The 18,999-nt window shown below is 43.7% G+C and overlaps 9 protein-coding genes across 9 annotated transcripts; 5 read left to right on the top strand and 4 right to left on the bottom strand.

The window, feature by feature from the left end:
- Nucleotides 1–290: 290 nt before the first annotated feature.
- SAMD00019534_072670 (hypothetical protein) lies at nucleotides 291–1,378 on the top strand (the record flags this gene model as incomplete). Its single annotated transcript, XM_012897674.1, has 3 exons — nucleotides 291–460; nucleotides 525–894; nucleotides 956–1,378. 3 exons carry the CDS (start codon nucleotides 291–293, stop codon nucleotides 1,376–1,378), a joined length of 963 nt encoding a protein of 320 aa, XP_012753128.1.
- A 473-nt stretch (nucleotides 1,379–1,851) lies between these two features.
- SAMD00019534_072660 (hypothetical protein) lies at nucleotides 1,852–2,738 on the top strand (the record flags this gene model as incomplete). The annotated part of the gene is made up of 2 exons (XM_012897673.1): nucleotides 1,852–1,880; nucleotides 2,000–2,738. 2 exons carry the CDS (start codon nucleotides 1,852–1,854, stop codon nucleotides 2,736–2,738), a joined length of 768 nt encoding a protein of 255 aa, XP_012753127.1.
- A 415-nt stretch (nucleotides 2,739–3,153) lies between these two features.
- Nucleotides 3,154–5,209, top strand: SAMD00019534_072650 (hypothetical protein; the record flags this gene model as incomplete). The annotated part of the gene is made up of 4 exons (XM_012897672.1): nucleotides 3,154–4,374; nucleotides 4,446–4,568; nucleotides 4,634–5,074; nucleotides 5,153–5,209. 4 exons carry the CDS (start codon nucleotides 3,154–3,156, stop codon nucleotides 5,207–5,209), a joined length of 1,842 nt encoding a protein of 613 aa, XP_012753126.1.
- A 370-nt stretch (nucleotides 5,210–5,579) lies between these two features.
- SAMD00019534_072640 (hypothetical protein) lies at nucleotides 5,580–5,879 on the bottom strand (the record flags this gene model as incomplete). The annotated part of the gene is made up of 1 exon (XM_012897671.1): nucleotides 5,580–5,879. One exon carries the CDS (start codon nucleotides 5,877–5,879, stop codon nucleotides 5,580–5,582), a length of 300 nt encoding a protein of 99 aa, XP_012753125.1.
- A 1,968-nt stretch (nucleotides 5,880–7,847) lies between these two features.
- Nucleotides 7,848–10,512, top strand: SAMD00019534_072630 (hypothetical protein; the record flags this gene model as incomplete). The annotated part of the gene is made up of 4 exons (XM_012897670.1): nucleotides 7,848–8,004; nucleotides 8,075–8,550; nucleotides 8,636–9,178; nucleotides 9,235–10,512. 4 exons carry the CDS (start codon nucleotides 7,848–7,850, stop codon nucleotides 10,510–10,512), a joined length of 2,454 nt encoding a protein of 817 aa, XP_012753124.1.
- A 209-nt stretch (nucleotides 10,513–10,721) lies between these two features.
- On the bottom strand, nucleotides 10,722–11,639 carry SAMD00019534_072620 (hypothetical protein; the record flags this gene model as incomplete). The annotated part of the gene is made up of 1 exon (XM_012897669.1): nucleotides 10,722–11,639. The coding sequence occupies one exon, from the start codon at nucleotides 11,637–11,639 to the stop codon at nucleotides 10,722–10,724; it is 918 nt and encodes a 305-aa protein (XP_012753123.1).
- A 35-nt stretch (nucleotides 11,640–11,674) lies between these two features.
- SAMD00019534_072610 (hypothetical protein) lies at nucleotides 11,675–12,610 on the bottom strand (the record flags this gene model as incomplete). Its single annotated transcript, XM_012897668.1, has 1 exon — nucleotides 11,675–12,610. The coding sequence occupies one exon, from the start codon at nucleotides 12,608–12,610 to the stop codon at nucleotides 11,675–11,677; it is 936 nt and encodes a 311-aa protein (XP_012753122.1).
- A 2,207-nt stretch (nucleotides 12,611–14,817) lies between these two features.
- On the bottom strand, nucleotides 14,818–15,518 carry SAMD00019534_072600 (hypothetical protein; the record flags this gene model as incomplete). The annotated part of the gene is made up of 3 exons (XM_012897667.1): nucleotides 14,818–14,990; nucleotides 15,052–15,292; nucleotides 15,348–15,518. The coding sequence occupies 3 exons, from the start codon at nucleotides 15,516–15,518 to the stop codon at nucleotides 14,818–14,820; spliced, it is 585 nt and encodes a 194-aa protein (XP_012753121.1).
- Nucleotides 15,519–15,798: 280 nt separating this feature from the next.
- Nucleotides 15,799–17,670, top strand: SAMD00019534_072590 (hypothetical protein; the record flags this gene model as incomplete). Its single annotated transcript, XM_012897666.1, has 1 exon — nucleotides 15,799–17,670. One exon carries the CDS (start codon nucleotides 15,799–15,801, stop codon nucleotides 17,668–17,670), a length of 1,872 nt encoding a protein of 623 aa, XP_012753120.1.
- Between the last annotated feature and the right edge of the window lie 1,329 nt (nucleotides 17,671–18,999).

The following is an 18,999-nucleotide window of genomic DNA, read 5'->3' as shown; positions in this document are numbered from 1 at the left end:
TTAAGTAAAGTAAATACATTAATGTACCTCATGTCATTCATTACCTTCAGGTATTCAATGAGGTGTAATTGAAATGAGTTGAATTGAATGAGATGAGGTACACTGAGTGACTGACTGACTTGCATTGAACCGCAAGCAAGGGTATGACTCCAATATTAATGAAAGAATGAATGATTGATTGGCATTAATTTAGAGTTGACCTTTCCATTCCATTATCATTCATTCAATCAATCTATTAATTAATTAATTATTTATCCATCCATCCATCAACTATTAATTGTAAATACAACATGAATATTCAAGAAAGATTGAAAGCATTTGCATCCACAGTGTTACCAGCCAGCATCCTGTTGGTTGTTGGTATCATTGGAAATGTATTCTGGCTGCTCCTACTTCCATTGTTCTACATTGTTGGCCAAGTCAAAGGAAAGACATTTGCTCCACCAAAGACTATTATTATGTAAGTCCATATCACTGACTCATTAAATCATCGATCATTCCCTGACTCATACTCGATCATCCAGTACTGGCGCAGGAAGTGGAATTGGTAGACAGTTTGCAGTGGCATATGCTGAGACTGGAAAGACTTTGGGACTGATGGATGTGAATGAAGCTAATCTGGAGGAGACTGCCAAACTGTGTACATCAAAGGGTGCCAAGGTTGAGAAGGCTGTAATTGACGTGACCAATGAGACTGCCATGGATACATGGATGAAGAAGATTGACCAGAAAACACCTGTCGACTTGGTGATTGCCAATGCCGGTGTGGCCGAGTTCAACACATCACGTGATCTAACCTTTGACCAAATGACCAGGAAAGTACTTGACATCAACATCAATGGAGTGGTCAACACAGTGATCCCACTTCTCGAGTCCATGAGAGAGCGTCGCAATGTATGTTTGATTGATTGATTGAATGATTGATAGTTGACTAACGTTGACTGATTGATTATAGGGTCAAATTGTATTCCTTGGAAGTCTTAGCCACTACATACCCTACTTCTGTCCATCTTATGTTGGATCAAAGGGATTCTCGTTCAACTATGCCGCAGCTCTGAGACAAGATGTGCGTAAATATGGTATTGGAGTCACTTATCTCTGTCCTGGCTTCATCGATACACGTCTGACACGTGCCGATCCCAAACTATATACACCTGGCATGAAGAAAGTAGAGGAGAGCGTAGCCATATTCAAACAGGGCATCAGCGAGAACCGATCATTCGTCACGGACAACAGTCTAACGATGAACATTACCTACTTCCTAAGTTGTCTACCAATGACCCTTCGTGATGGCTTTGACATCATCTCGCGTCCAGTACTAAAGACAGGTGTAGAGGATAGCTATGAGTTCTGTTCATCACACAAGAAGTCCAAGTAATTAAGAAATAGTCGGTCAAGCATCCTGCTCTTGCAAGTCGATCAATCGGGTGGAGTTGCTCTCGTGTCCACGTGTTTGGTTGAAAAATAAAAGTTGAAAGGAGATCAAAAGTGAGTGAATGTGTTGGGGGTTGTTGATTCTTATACTTCCCAGGTTCATGCATGAACTAAACCACTTCATTCTTTCATTCACCCAAATCCAATCAAATACATTCATTCATTCATATATTTATTATATATATATATATATTATCTATACATTAGCTAACACAAGTATTGATTGTTCAATCAAACATACTTTAGTCATACACACAGTATCATTACTCGCAATCAAGATAATCTCAAATCAGAAGCAACAAGATCGTCAACAACTACAATAACAGCAGTAGTAATCACAATCGATTGATAACTCTGCAAAGATATTACAGATCACCTACAACATTACAATATATATATATATATAAATAATAGAGGATGCAAGATCCATACTACTATGGTCAATCGTAGGTTATCAACTTGTTTGGGCGCCCAAACGATCAGTCGACGAACTAATCGGTTTATCAATCATTGATCGACGGAACACTCCTAACTTGTCTCTCAAACATACACAAACACTAAACAGAAAGATCCAATCATCTATAGTTGGACTAACAAGCTTGCATGAGAGATGGAGAAAGTTACTACATGACACAAATACTTTCAGGAATGAGGAGTTTAGATGGTGCCAACAGGAGCTAAAGAAAGTGCTCAAAGACATTGACGATGATATTAAGGACCTGTACGACTCGATTATAGTGGTCGAGAAGTTCCCCGATCGCTTCAGACTGTCACAGGCAGAGATAGAGACACGTAAACGCTTCATTAGAGACTCAAAGGCGACGGTGGACGGCGTGGTCAACGACATGACATCGCCCGAGGTCGCGGGCAAGATCGAGCAGGACAAGAGAGCAGAGCTGCTGTTCTCAGAGAAGAAGCAGAACATGCAGCGCGAGTCAAAGTACAGCGGCATCCAGCGTGCCGTCGAAGAGGATAACAACGAGTTCCTGCGAGGCAACGTGCGCATCCAGGAGGACATGATCCGCGAGCAGGACGCCGGTCTCGAGCAACTGGGTGAGCGTGTTGGAATTCTAGGCGAGATGGGCAAGACCATGTCGAGCGAGCTCAAGTCACAAGGCTCCATTCTCGACAGGCTGGGCGACAGAGCGGCCAACTCACAGAACGCTCTGGGCAGTGTGATGCGACGTTTAGACCGACTGATGGAGAACACTAGCAGTAAAGTACAGTGGATAATGATTGGAATTCTGGCAGTTATATTCGTCGTTTTGGTCATCATCACATCACAACTATTCAAGAAGAAGTAGATGTATAATGATGTTGTTCGATACCTCCTCGTCCAGTTCCTAGGTGATCACCTCTCCTCAATCAAGCCATTCAACAATACCCAAGTTAGTTAGTAAACAAAACTTTAGTAGTGTACTTATATATATATATAACAAACGATCTTGAGGTTCTGGGTACATCCAGTCACTACACATTCATTCATTCCGATCAACACGTTGCCAGCTCGACCATCCATCACGATGATGGGGTTGTGATGGGTGTTTTGTCTCCAACCCTCGAGACATCCACATTAATGTTAAAGTGTTGAACACACATGGGTTCACTTTCATTGATTGATTGATTGATTGGTTGTGATTGAATGAATGAATGATTGATCGTAGGTAATAGACAAAGTTACTTACTACCATAAACATAAATATATAATATTGACTGTTCATGTATAGCAATAATAATAGTAGCATCAATAGTAGTAGTAGTAGCAGTAGTGGCACAAACAAGGATATTCAAAGGCCAAGTCCAACACAACAAAGACTAAACAACAGTAACAAGATCAACAGTAACAGCAACAGTAACAGCAATAATAAGAATAAGATGTCAATCTATGATGATGAGGTTTGGGGAGACCCATACTCAAAGACTTCAACTTTGGAGACGACAATGAATAATGTAGCAGCAGGAGGTTCGACATCAGACCTGACAAATACAAGCAGCAGCAATAATATGGCACCATCAATGTCAATGTCACCGGCCAACTTGTTCACATTCGTCAACCCAGCATTCTCACTCGACTCTTTGAAGCAGACAGCACTCACCGAGCCCTATCCAGTGTCGCGCACCAAGAAGGCCGTCATTGGCTCACTGCTCATCCTCACGCCCGTGATCATATACATCGTCGCCATCACATCATTTGGCGCAGCCTTCAACTATCCCTTCTTCCTCATCGTCGCACCCTCACTCCTGGTCTTCCTGCCCACTCTTGCGATGGCCTACAAGAAGCGTGGCGCACTCCCAGGTGTGCGCGCCAAGAAGGTGGTCATTCTGGTCAGCTTCGTCTTTGCGCTGTTCACCTTCTTCGTGCCGGTCTACCTGGCCTGCATACTCAGCCCACTGTACAACATGAAGACGGTCCAGAATGAAACCAGCGAGTACTACCATCCATCGTCGTGGCTGCTCGCCCTGCCCATCGCCTATCTGCACATCTGTGTCTTTATCCAGCTCGTGTCACTCTCGCAGTGCACTCTACGCGGACACATCTTCCGCTGGGTGATCACCTATCCAGCGTCCGTGTTCTTCACAGGCGTCTTGCTGTCTGTTCCATTCATGTTCATCGCCCCACTGCTACCCGCGGTGATGTCAATGATCCTGATGCTCATCTGCCTGACTGTGGCCTGCACTGGTCTCTACTACACAACATTGACGCGTCAACCCAACAAATGGTCCGTCAAAGATATCATGGTGCGCAAGACATTGGACGACGAGGATGACCAACTACTCAGCAGACGAAGAGTTCAACGTGTTGGACACAGCTCACCAACAGACCAGGAGGTTGTAGACTACAAGCAACCACTATCAATCATCCAGATAGCCGACCCTCATCTTGGACCAATCATGTCAGTGGAGAGACTCGAAGAGATCTGTGAGCACACCGTTAAGCTTGTAAGTGACATGACGATCATTTATTCATTCATTCGACGATCAATCAGCTGACATCCACGACGCACTTTTAGAACCCTGACTTGGTATTCTTGACAGGTGACTTCTTCACCGCCGAGGTACTCCCACTCAACTCACTGGCGAGGGCATTGGCTCCACTAAAGAAGTTGAGCGGCAAGACCTTTGCTTGTCTTGGTGTAAGTAGACTCCCACTCACTCACTCAATCAATCACTCGACCACTTACATTCTATACCTTTCCAGAACCATGATTACGAAGAAGGATGTTTGGAAATATTGACAAAGGCACTTCAATCGATTGGATGCCCTCTTTTGGTTGATCAGTGCGTGTTGGCAGAGACTAGGATCGGCAAGGTCCAGATACTTGGCTTTGATTATCGCTCAAAGGCTCGCCAGGAACATATTCAACGCGTGTGCGATGCCCATCCACCCATTGCCAACGTGCCACGCATTGGTCTGCTGCACGATCCCGGTGCATTCAAGTTCATACCTGCTGATTATGGATTGATGGTATTCAGTGGACATACTCATGGTGGTCAGATTGGCCTAACATGCTTTGGCATCAACCTCACCGTTGTTGGATTAGTGACTGGATCACCAGATCACTCACTCTGGCAACAAGGATACAACTACCTCTATGTGCACACTGGTCAAGGCTGTCGATCACTCATGGGTGCAATGATTGTAAGTATTACTTACTACCAGTCATTCAAGTATGTCATGTGATTGATACTAATTGATCAACTCTCAACCTACATTTAGCTGCGAGTTGGTGTACCAACAGAGGACAGTCTACTACAGATCTACTTTGAGAACTAAGCCTAATTAAACATTATGATTAACAACCAGGATGGACTATATACATTGGCGACTCCTGGAAATTATTGAATGAAAGAATGGATGTGGACAAGTGTGATTGATGTATACAAAGATAAGAAACAGGTTGGCGCAATCGTTTATTCACAATGAATGAGGTGAAGGAAGTGTCGACAATGAGTAGGAAGTACCAGTGGCGATGGTGGAAAAGTTGTGTATAATCGGTTAACAATCAACTTCCAAACATGGTCATGGTATCCTCAATCTCAATCCGATTCGGGGATATAGGCGTATAAAATATATATATGACAGTAATGGATAGGTAGGTAGGTAGTTATATGGACAGTTGGACATCATTGGAAGGATGGCCCTATTACAAGTAGATCTCGTGGACGACCACTTCCTCGGCAGGCTGGTCCTTGTCACGGTTCTTGATATACTCCATGATTGTTAACAATTCGTTTCGTATGAACTTGTCAGCGTATATCAACAGTCTCTCTGATTGATATTGTTCGTGATTGGCACCACAATCATCATCATCAGAGTCGTCGTCATCATCGTCATCATATGAGTCTTGCTCATTGTCATAAGTAGGTTGTTCACTCTCCTCATTATAATTCGGTTGTTGAGGTGACGATGATGATGATGAGTTGGTATCACTATCTATATTCATTTCTTTCTTTTCTTGATTATATATATATATATATATTATATTATATGTATGTATGTACAGAAATGAATGTGTCTTTGGCTGAAGAGTACTCTCTGGAATATGTGTCTGTGAAGGTTGTAGATGGTGAACGTTCCAGTTATTGGAATTTATGGAAAGGTGTTAGTTCATTCGTATTCTTTGTTTGCCCTCATTTCAAGAAGTTGCTTCAATCCACGCGAAGGTAGAAGAAGGACCTAACTTACATTTGGTATAAGGTATGTCTGTCTATCTCTCTTTAGTTGAGGCAACTAATCAAATGGAATGGAATTGAATTGAATGAATAAATGAATGTAGTTGAACAAATTTAACTGGTTAACCAACTTTGGAACTGTCTTTGAGCATTAAACAAGTATATTGATGTGTTGTATGTTTATGTGTGTGTTGATGATCATGCGACCCAATACGACTGGTTAATATATAAATTAATATATATAAATATACTCCTCTACTAGTAGTACTACTCCACACACTCTCTAGAGAGAGAGTCTAGTATTAATTGAGATGGAGATGAGATTGAGCGTATGTGGTGTGCGTGTGTGATGATGAAGAAGTGGATTGGGCTGATGTGCTCTGGGTTGCTATTGTTGTTAATGGTGGTAGTGTGGAAGTGGGAACTTGATTGACTGATTGATTGATGGTGAAGTTGATTGGGATGAGGAAGCCGCTACAATAAGAGAGTAAGTAGCAAGTATGTGAGTTACTGATTGATTACTCAAAAGGACTTTGGTATTAAATATATATATATATCTATATCTATATCTATATACTATTATTATTTTTATTTGTTATGATTGTTTATATGTTGTACAAATAATGGGTAACCTCAATTGAGGGAGCTATGTAGTATTTACCAAGAGCATCAACCAACCAACCGAGAAGAGATATCTCTCGAAGAAGTCCTCCATCCTCTTTGAATGACCAGGTGGCTTGTGCTGAGGGTAGTCGATGGGTTTGAGATGGGTGGGTTTTGTCAACACCTGCTCTACTCTACACTCCAATTGTTGTAAACAAAAGGGTGGGGTCCATGGTATTGTTTGGTGTTCCCACTTATTGTTTCCTCTCAACTTTGTGGGAGGAAAAAGTAACACGAAAGTTCCCTTATTGGGTTGAAGTGTTTGGATCTACCCAGGTGTCTATATGTGTGTGTGTTTGGTATCATGTCTTGTCTTGTTATTTGGACCCCAATAAGTTCATTGCAATAGTCTCAATATCATATATGAATCAATATCTCTCTCTCCAACTACAGCATATAAGTTGACTAGTATTAGTAAATATGTCAGCCACTTTGATGCTGTTTATTACGATGGAAAGTCCATTTCCTTCCCCTCGCGTTCGGTGATCTCCTGATAGCTGATCAGTTAGGGTTGGAGCTCAAGGAGGAAGGTCCATTTGCAGAGTGCTTTGACGATGGCATCGTTTGAACAGCCGTCGTTTCGTTTGTTGTACAGATACTTAAACGACTTGACTATGTCCGTTCTCAGCTGCCATATCGATCGAAGCTGTCGATTTTGCTGGCGGTCTTTGTTCTACTCAAGCCTGACTTGAGTCAGATCACCATCTCATGAGGCCCTGTACAACTCTTGTTCAGTATCCACATAAGGTGAACCATCAAAATTCATCATGTCCTATCTATCTCTATATCTGTTATCACTTGATATGAGTGTGTTCAATCAATCATACCGACTCCACAACATTATCTCTTGACATCTACATCCTACCGTCTCATCAAACACCTCTGGATCATATTTTGGTTGCAGTTTGTGCTCACGTCTGGTAAATAGAAAATAAAAAACAAAATTAAATAAATAGTGAAAAACGAACGATTCAGTCACTTCGTCTTGATGAGAATGAATGTTATTGTATTGTTTGATATCATTGGTTATTATTTATATATATTATAAAAACAACAACAAATAACAACAATAAAGAATGGGAAAAGCAGCCAAAGCATCAAAGAAGCTTGATATTCAGAAGGTTAAGAAACAAAGACGTCTGATAAACAAGTTCAAGACAGTAGAGACAAAGAAGTTAAAGACTCTTAACAGCAGAAAGAACAAGAGACAGAACCAAGATGTCGAAGAAAATGGTATGTTCGTACTCATTCATTCAATCAATCAATCATACTAACTTAACTTATCATTGTTTACAACATGTAGAGGAGACAGAGATAACACAGAATACAAACATCGATGATGGTGAGATGGAGGATGATGATCTGGTGATGGATGGAAGTGATCTTGATGATGATGAGGATATGATCGATGGTGATGATCAAGACGATGATGATGAGGATGCCGCCGAGGATGAGGACGATCAAGAGTTGTTTGATGAGAACGATAAGATGTTGATGTCAAAGAATAAGAATAATAAGAAGCAGCAACAGCAACAACTAAAGTCAAACAACAACAAGTCAGCACCAACTGATGAGAAGAAACAACAATCTGATGCAGTCACCAATCTCAAGGGTCAGGTGGCTCAACATCGTGAAGATCTTCAGAAGCTCAAGATGAAGGATCCAGAGCTGTTCGCATTCATGGGCGAGAACGACTCCAATCTCCTTAACTTTGGTGAGGACTTGTCAGATGATGATGAAGATGATGAAGAAGATGATGATGTAGATGCCGATGGCGAGGTATGTTGTACAATCAAACTCCAATCCCAGCATGATCACTCACTGATACAATCAAACAATCAATCAATCAATCAAACATACATAGACAAAGGATAAGCAAGTAGTCCTGACTAGTGAGTTGTTGGACTCTTGGATTGAGGAGTGCGAGAAGCAGGTGACATTGAAGTCTCTCAAGAAGGTGATGTTGGCATTCAAGTCGGCCGCTCATACTGGTATGTCGGGTGCACTTGGCGCCAAGAAGAAGTCAAAGAAGAACGCCAACGATGAAGAGAATGAGGCCATCGAGAAGGAGAGCTTAACCGACAAGGACATCCCCTTCAAGATTGTCCACAGCCAAGTGTTCAACCGCACACTGATCGTCTGTCTCCAGAACATCCCCAAGTATCTCGATCAGCTGCTCAAGTACGATCATCAAAAGATCGAGGATGAGAAGGCTCGTCCACGTCTGCCCAAGACATGCGAGGGCTGGAACAACCTGCGCATTGCCGTCAAGACCTACGTGAGGAATGTCATCTACCTGGTCAACCAGCTGTCCGACCCCGAGATGATCATGGTGGCCCTCAAGGGCATGGAGAAAATCGTCTGCCACATTTCATGCTTCCCAACCTATGCCAAGTCATCACTCAAGGTATGTCTTTCATTCATTCATTCAATCGTTGGCGGACACTAACCCTCGACCCTTAGATCCTTCTCCAACATTGGTCTGCATCAGAGGAATCAGTTAGAATCATGGCATTCCTGTGCATTAGGAAGCTGGCCATCTACACTCCTTATCCATTCATCGACAACTGTTTGAAGGGTGTCTACTTGACCTATGTGAGGAACAGCAAGTTCGTATCGACCACCTCGTTGCCAATATTCAACTTCATGGTCAACTGTGTGGTCGAGATGTTTGGCCTGGACTTCCCCAGCTCCTACCGCCACGCCTTTGTCTACATCCGTCAGCTGGCCATCCATTTGCGTAACACGCTGAACAAGCTGAACAAGGAGTCGATCCAGAACATCTACAACTGGCTGTACATGAACAGTTTGCGCGCATGGGTCGAGGTGCTGTGCTCCTACCCCAACCAGGAGCAGCTCAAGTTGCTGCTGTTCCCAATTACCCAACTGTTGTTTGGTGTTATTGGCCTGACTAATAGCAGCAAGTTCTTCCCACTGCGCTTCAACTGCATCCGCATGCTCAACAAGCTGGCCCAGACCAACGGCACATTCATCAACTCAACGCCCTACCTGCTGGACCTCCTGACGACCAAGGACTTTGCCGCCGAGGGCAAGGCTTCCACCAAGAACAAGGGCATCAACTTCCTGACGTCCCTCTCCGTCCAAGACACCTATCTCAACACAAAGGCGTACCGCGAGGGTTCACGCTCCCAGTTTGCCGAGCTGATGGTCGATAACATGAACATATACTCGTGCCATATTGGCTTCCCCGAGCTGGCCATCCCCGTGCTCCAGCATCTGAAGAAGTTCAACAAGGGCACCAAGAATGTAAAGATCATCAAGCAGGTGAAGGAGATCATCGACGCACTCAACAAACAGTCCACAGTAGTCAAGAACGCTCGCGACAATGTTAGCTTTGCACCAAAGGACACCAAGAAGGTGGCCGAGTTTGAGCAGACTCTGCGACAGAAGCTAGGCGCCAACGGTAACGCCGTGGCTGTGCTCCTGAGCGCACTGCAGAAGAAGAGCAAGAAGGAACAGGAGGTGTTGCTGCAGGGTACCAAGGTCTACGACTTTGACAACGATGAGGATGAGGAGTTGGAGGACGACCAAGACGACGAGGACGATCAGGATGGAGAGTTTGTTGACGAGGATGGCGACGCCATGGACGAGGACGATGGCGAGGATGAGGAGGAGGAGGTTGCTCCTGCCAAGAAGCAGCGCACAAGATCAAAGAAGTTCCCACACGACAGTACAGCAGAGGATGTTGTCGAGGACCTCGAGTTCTCCGACGAGGAATAAAGAGGCCAGCCAACACCAATCAAACACTCACTCAAATCAGAGCTAACAATCAATCATTCAACCAATCTATCTTTCATGGAATGATTCCCCTCCACGTTCAATACTCTTACGTATTTAAACAGTCGACTATTGCTTTTTAATTAATTGATCTGAGAGTTACCATTGTGTTTATATCAATCACACATGGTTCATGTGACATGGAGGCCTTACTATTCATTTCTGTTCTCCTTCATCTTATCCTTCTTCCTCTCCTTCTTCTTATCCTTTTTCTTCTTCATCTTGTCCTTTCTCATTTTGATTATGGATTCCTCCAAGAATACTTTGGCCAGTGGTTGATAGGTACCAAGCCAAGTACTTGGCAACGCCGGCCGAAGGTAGCACATATCCTTCCGGTGTTTGATATAGAATTGAATTATGTTGAGATGTCCATATCGGGCAGCATATTCCAGGTAACTGGGTTTGATTACATCCCTCTCATCATTGAAATGGACAAACAACATTGCATCGAGCCTGCCATCCTCCACAACACTCCAAGGGGTATAAAGACGATCATCATTTGTGAAAAGGCGAAGACAAATCATCACCTCTAGGGTTGGCACCCTTTTGAAGAGTGTAAAAAGTCTGATCACCTCGTTCTGTCCATAGAGCTGATGGTGCAATTGTATGATGTTGTGAATGGTATCGACACGAGATAGGTCCAAGTCTCGAACAAGAACAAGAACAAGAGAATTCTTGACCTTTACCAGATCGCTTGGAGACAGTGAATTGAATTGGTCCATGCCATGTCCGGTCAAGAGATAGTGCTCCAAATGCTTGTGGCCATGATGCAGAGGACGGTAGAGGTGAGGACGCTCAAGCTCAAGATTAAACTTCTGCAGGTACAGCTCGATGTCAATCTGTCTGGCATCCCTGGCCAAAAGCATCATGTTGCCATGAAAGCCCTCTGTTCTGTTATTATGAAGGAACTGCACCATTCCAAAGGAATTTCCACGACAAATCCATGGCACCAGATTGATAAAGAGATGCTTGAGCTTCTGCTTCTCGATGACGGGAAGGGCAACTATTTGTGTGAACTCTGCAATATCGACGGGACTGTAGCCTTCAGTTCGGTTCTGATGAAGAAACATAAACATCTGAGTGTGTCCAAGTATAATTGAATCGCTCATTGCAAGATTGGTACAGCCCTCTGTGCGGTGGTGGTGAAATGGCCAAACAAAGCAGCACCATCCATGGCACCAGTTGTACATTCGATCTCTGGATATTGGCGGTGAAGATATTCAACAATCGAAAGATGTCCGTTTCGCGCAGCCAAATCGAACACACGTCCATTTGCCAACAATCCTTGGCTAATGAGAAACTGAATGATGTGGAGATTTCCTTGAATAGCTGCCAACTCCATGCATGCCAATGAGTATGGAAGAGAGTGATGGCTGTGAAGGTACTCTAACATGTCGATGCGCTGTGCAAGCATAGCATCGCTGGTTAAGGCTACCATTGCATCATCACAATCTTTGGCCGCAAGCACCACTTTGAGTGATTCGAGAGAATGGTTGCGAGCCACAGCGTCTAGATGCCGAACAATTGTAGTCTCATGTCGATGCTGGTCTAAGTACATGGCAACTTCAAAATGTCCATTCTCCAACGCGGCCAACATTGAATCTGTTTGGCAACCCTCTGTTCTGTTGTGGTTGAGGTACTTGACCAGAGACAAGTTACCTTTGATAGCTGCATTGTGCATTGCTGCCTTGGTGCATCCATATCCAAGCCTGTTCAAAAGTTCTACAGTCTCAACGGAAGAATGAGATGATTCACAAGCCAGATCTATGAGCTTGTCCTTGGCGCCATTGGGAGACCATCTCTCAGCCAAAATTGTAATCAGCTCCAAATCGGGACACTTGACGGCTTCCATTAATGCATTATAGTGGAATCCCTCCTTCCGATTGCGAAGCAGAAACTTGGCAATGTGGTAATTGCCATGCTTGATTGCCACCCTTACATTATCAGTGTGGAATGCACCATTCTCATTCTTTGGATGTCGATGCATATACTCAACAATGTCCAAATGTCCTCTTGCACATGCGATGAGAACAAGTCGCATGACGCGATGATCAACGTACCAGCTCATAGAGTTTAATGCTTCAACCTTAATACCTGGAATAGATGTGGAGTGATTGGTAAGTGGGATGCATGAATGAGTAGGTCGAGTCGTAAGTTACCTTTAACCCTCATGGTGCGAACTTTTGAATGATTGTTTTGAGCACTAAATTTAATATAAATAATAGTTTTTAATTTGTATTATTGTCCAGAAGTAATAAATGATTGGATTTAATAACTTTAGATGTTGTACTTGATGTTTATTATTTCTTTTGTTTTTTTACAACATTAAATGAGGTGTATTCAATCTTGTCATTATCGACCAGGACTTTTCTGGATTCGCCAATGTGAAAGTAATTGTTTGATATCTCACACTTTCGGAGGGTCTCGCCATTGATCATTTCGGTCTTGAGAGAGTGTCTGAACTGATCTATCGTTTGGATACAACCTTGATAACGCTTTTTAAATCGCCAAGAATTTACAATGGTCGCTTCCAACAGTTACCAAAATATTGACATATACCATCTCCTTGATTTATGAATCCAAGCATGGGACTTTATCATCTCATCATTCAATCAATCAGGTCGTATTGGTCAAAGAACAATGGTGGGGCTGGGGCTTCCCAAAGGGCAAAGGCAAGGAAGGCGAGACAGAGACACAAAGCGCAGCAAGAGAGGTCTTTGAAGAGATTGGATTCGATATAGCGCCATATATTAAGAAGGAGGATTATATACAGAAAGAGACACTCACTAACTTGCAATTCTCAAATATTCTATTATTTTTATCTTTATAAATATCATTTACATAGATACATAAATAAATAACTACAATCAATAGCAGCAGAAACAGGAACAACAGCAACAGTCAGAGCAGCAGAAGAGGAACATGAGCGATTATTAATCATATCACTAAACCAATCGATCAAACATTTGAGTGACCAATCGCATCACTCGACCAATCGATCATCACTATATCAATACAATACATATTTGTTTGCATTCGTATGGAACAATGACCAAGTTGTCGACGTCTTGAATGTCAAACATTCTCACTTGCATTCCCTTGCCTTTGATGTGTTGGACAAACGATACTCGATAGAATAACCACTTTGGATTCTTCTTATTGAATCGCTTCCACATGTAACTCGATCTTATCCTTACATACAACAGTTCGTCCTTCTGGATGTCAGTATCCTTGTCGACATCCTCCGACTTTTGATCACGTGGAATGTTAACGATTTCTTGCTCCCTCACATATCCCTCTTTGTCCAATCCACTTGTGTGATAGTTAGTATCCATCGCCTTATGTCGTGTTTGAATTACCTCTCATCTACAAAGTGCACAGTGTACAATTGCATGCTATTCCTTGTTTCAATGCGGACCACAACAGCTCTCCAGAAGCTTCCAAAGTACTTTGTATCCTTCTTCCATAGTGCCTCTACTGTTTGTCCTATCGTGAACTTTGTTTGTTGTGATTGAACAAGCGGAGAAGTAGTGGTAGATAGTTGGAGACGATTGAGCGATCGATGGAGAAGGCAGTGGATTGATCGATGAAGCAGGTAGTGGATCGATCGATCGAGCAGGGAGTGGATTGATCGATGGAGCAGGCAATGGAAAAATAGAAAGGGAAGGAGGAGAAGGAGGAGATTGATCCGACAATGTCATAGGTGATGGAGTGCGACCTGTGGCTGAGGAAGTATGATAAGGTGATGGTTCAGACGCGCCCCAGTCATAGTCACGGATATCATCATAATCTGGGATGGTGAACAGACGGCGATTGGCAGGAACTGTGGGGGTGGCCGTTGTTGTTGTCGTTGTTGGAATTGACAATAGAGTGGATAGCATAGAGTCATCGTCATCTGGCGACCTAGGTATTGCCGTGTTTGTTGTGGTTGTTGTAGGTGTAACCATATCCATGTCAACATCATTGTCAAAGCCGCCAGCGAAGTTCAGAACTTCATCATTGGTATAGCCCTCGTCGTTGTCAGCGACAAGTGTGCTCCAATGTTCCACCAACGCGCCATCATCAGCAACATTAGTAGTGGCAGCAACAGAAGCAGATGCAGCTCTTGACGCAGCTTGTCGTGCATGTTGTTCTGCCCTTGAACATTTCTTTGCAGGGCTCTTCCATTGAACGTACGTTCTTGTCTCAATTGCAATTCCAAACAACTCCTCAACTTTGTCCTTGCTCCTTGCATCACCAACAAATGTGTCATTCATGATGGAACCTAGACTTGGGCTCCTGGCCAAGCATGTATCCTGGTGTTACAATGTTGGTCAAAAGACCAACTTTGAGCAGTGGTGCGGGTAGTCCAGTTGGTCCTGTTGTAGTCTGGTACCCACTTGTGCTTGAGTGGATGTTCAACTTGTTTAGCCTGTGATTTCCTGTCTAATATTCAATGAATAATTAGTTATCGATCATACAACATTCAACAAGCGAACATACCTTCAATTGAGAAGTTGGAGAACTTGTCCAGATTACCGAACGTGCGAATGAAATCTGGGACATGCTCAATCAAGATGTGTTGGTATGTTGACAATCGACATCCATAGAGCTTTTGGTAGTTGGCGCCGTAGATGTAAAGGGATCTCTGGAACATTTCCAGATAATCCTCATCATCTCCTTCATGATGGAGTAGGATGTTGACAATGGTATGTAGTTGATCCCAAAGTACCTTGATTTGTTCCTATATATATATTATATTAATATTCAATCTATTAACAATATCAAGACGAACATACCTTTGCAGCAACTTGGTCTTTGATGCACACGTCGATCAATCTATGTCGATACTTCAACATCTTGATGCATACCTCGTAGTTGGTACGTGAGTTCCTAAAGTCCTCCAGAAGATTGGCGCCCTCCTTTTCCTTTCCTCTTGCCAATGGATTTCTTATGTTGTATTGGAACATATGTCGGAGATACATTGATTGATGATGGCAGTGCTCCTGGTGTCAAAGCCTTATTGAATTGATTGCCAAGGGTCAGCGAGGTCAGTGAGTTGGGAAGCATTCCAGGTTGGATTGGGTGATTAAATCCAAGACCAAGAGTCAAAACAAGACCAAGTGATGTTTGACCATGCTGGTGCTGTTTTGAGGTGGGGAATCTAATAGATTAAATCTCTCAATCAATCAGTCTCACCAAACATATAATTCTGACTTATATAACAAACTACCTGACACACGACAGAATATGAAGAGAAAGTATGATCAAGAGGGACTGAACTCGATTAGACAGCTCTTTGCAGACAGGTATCTGGTGCGATACATCATGCGGAAGGTCAAGGAGATACATATACGTATTGATGGCCAACGGGCACCTTGGCATTACTCTTGGCGAGACATGACCACTCGCAGGTCAGTGATCGGCTTCACGCTTGCTTGCGGCTACTTTGACACCTATGTGCGGGTAATCGATCGTTGGATTGCCAATGGAGCGTCCCTCCCCGACCAGCTCCTGCCATACCGGACGGGCTATCACTTCCTCCAACAGCTGGTCTACTGCAACATCTTAAAGGCACTATCATACGGATCACTCACCGTTGCTCAGTTGACGATGCTGTGCGATCGCTACGACCTCCATGTCGACATGGACACAGCAGACCAACAAAGTGAGCGCTTCACCAACGAGCTCTACAATCCAAACTTCGACGAGATACCGGAGCGCATTGATGTTACATATTTCATCAATACCTGCAGTCTTGATATGTTCCGCTTCATCTTTGCACTTTATGCATCGAGGCACACTCTAGACCAGAATGCCGAGTTTGTCAAAGGATGCATCATTTATGCCCAGCAATATGGACGCGCAGACATCATTGCCGTTCTGGCTGAAGAATACAGTCTCTCGGATCCTGCTGTCAAACCACCTGCGACTGAGAGCGAGATGTTACTCAACTCGCTCAACAGCAACAATGTCGAGCAAATCAAGAACTTGTTCGCGGATCGCAAGCATGGCGCCATGAAACCGAACCAGCTTGTGGAGCAAACAACGAGTAACAGCCAACACCTTATCATGCTCGTTCAGCTGTTGCCCGAGATTGGCGTAGATATTGGCAGCGCTCCTCTCTCGGGATTGGCCTACCATCTTGTAAACAGCGCCGCCAAACATGGCCATATCGAGGTGATAGATTATATTCGGCAGCTACCCGAGTCCTGGCCAACACATCGCCACTTACATACTCCGTCACCAATGGTGCAGGCAGCCGAGAACGGCCATCTCCAGCTCGTGCGATATCTTCACGAACACATTCCCGAATGCAGGGGGGTCACTCAGCCCTCGTTCAGCGTATGCAGCGGCTCAATGGCAATGGTCAAATGGTTCGTGGAACACGACTTGCCGCTGCGCAAGCCAACACCTATCGAATGGATGAGCGCATTCACCAATGCTCTCAACGTGAATCGAGACAATATCCTTGCGTATCTCTGTGGCCTCGACATAACTCTTCCTGACGACGTAGTGGAATCTTTACGCAATTATGTCTTTGAAAGCAGACATAGTCATGGCGCACTCTCCACACTCTTTGACCGCTTTCCCTCCCTGCTGCCTCCCTCCACTGAGCACCTCTATATCATGTGCAAACGGGCTAACTATGTTTTGCTCCAACTTGTGTTGGCTCGCACAGCGGTGATTGGCTCATCGCCATCAATGTTGTTTGGAAGTCTCGACAAGGACAACCAACTTCTCATTCATGCCGTGTCCGGCGACAGTCTAGACATTGTGACGTGTATTTGCGAGCACCACCCTCGGTTGGAGCTCCAGGTGGACCCGTTTCTAATTTACCAAGCTGCCGTCCATGGCAACATGTCGCTGATTCATTACCTTCGTCAGGTCTTCCCCAACGTTGGATGCCTGTCCTTCTCAATGGACGAAATCAAGATCATGATGGGGAAGGACATCAACATCTTCACCTACCTCTCGGAAAATCGTCATATCCTGGTCCCTCGAGAACCAAGGGATAACCGTAGATTCAATAATACGGATCGAAAGGGTCCCAGACTTTTGTGCGATGACTTTCATGACCTTGGCGAGGTCAATGAATCGCTCGATTGGATTATAAAGTGACCAGAGTTAACAATAAACATGTAGCTTTGGCAGTTGCCCACTTGAGATCACCATGAGACCCAGCGGCCCAGTACAACGTGTTAATCGGAAGATTGTCTCTATAAATCACAATGTGATTATCATGTAATTGGCGATGTGGACTCTATGTGTACAAGTTCGTAAGGTCCTTCCTCTGCATGATCGCATCAACAGATAGCATTGGTGAGGATCATTTGTGCCAATACCTCCAATCGATTGACAAAGCTGAAGTGCAGAGATGCTGAAGACTTTGACAATGTGGAACAAATCATTCAAATGTACACCAGAAGTTATCGATCAACCAAGTAGATACGTTGAATGTATATTCATTAAATTTCACCTGTAACATATTCGTCTGTGTTTATCTGTATGAACGAATGATTATCTGTATGAATGAATGTTTATCTGTAAAGAATGTGATACTGACCCTCTTCAGAACCACCCACACACCTCTTCACCCACACCTCTTCAGAACCACATTTTGCATTGACCTTTTGTGGGCAAAGTACAAAGACGTTTGCTTTAGGGTGATTGATGGAATGAATCCACCAGACCATCATGGCCTTGACCCATCCATTCATCATGTTTTACAGACCGCTGGACGAAACCGAGTGGTCCATGTTGTTCATAAAAGTTGGCGTTACTGTAGACAACGAGTGGTTGATGGGCCGCGCCATGAATGATCATCGCGTCCATGGCAATGGCCAGATTATTACAGCTGTTGACTCGTGCTGCTCTGGCGCTTGCTGCTGTTGGTCGTGCCGTTGGAGTAGAGGCTGCTAATCACACTATACTTGTTTCTATGGCCGTTGCCGTTGCTGTTGATGTAGGCGTTGCTGGACGATGAGACTACTGCGGCGCTGTCATCACGGCTGTCGCTGTTTGTATGTTCCACGGTGTGTATCCAACCTTTGTTGCAGCATTGTCTTGGCGCCCACTTTGAAGTAAGTATGAATGTATCAGTCACAGTGTCCAATCATATCGATATCATTTAATAAGTCCAACATTTAAATGTTTTTCAATACTAATCTCTTTCAATACCAATCTCTTTCAATATCTCTCCATCTTGTATATATATATAAATAACTTTGCCATCCAGACACAAGAATAATCAATCAATCAATCAATCAATCCCTCTGTTTGTATTCCTCTCTGTTCTCCTTACTCCTCAACATGTTCATGACTTATCTTGTCTGTTGTTTGAATAAGTCCATGTAAGTATATATATTCTTTGATCAACACCTGTTGCTGTCCAGTCTCTTGCTGATATATATTACCTTCCTCGTTTACACTAGCTGCCTCCAGACACAG

Source organism: Acytostelium subglobosum (assembly GCF_000787575.1).
Source record: "Acytostelium subglobosum LB1 DNA, scaffold: scaffold14, whole genome shotgun sequence".
NCBI classification, from domain to species: domain Eukaryota; phylum Evosea; class Eumycetozoa; order Acytosteliales; family Acytosteliaceae; genus Acytostelium; species Acytostelium subglobosum.
The sequence above is the reverse complement of the archived record's forward strand: the minus strand, read 5'-3'. Positions and strand labels throughout refer to the sequence as shown.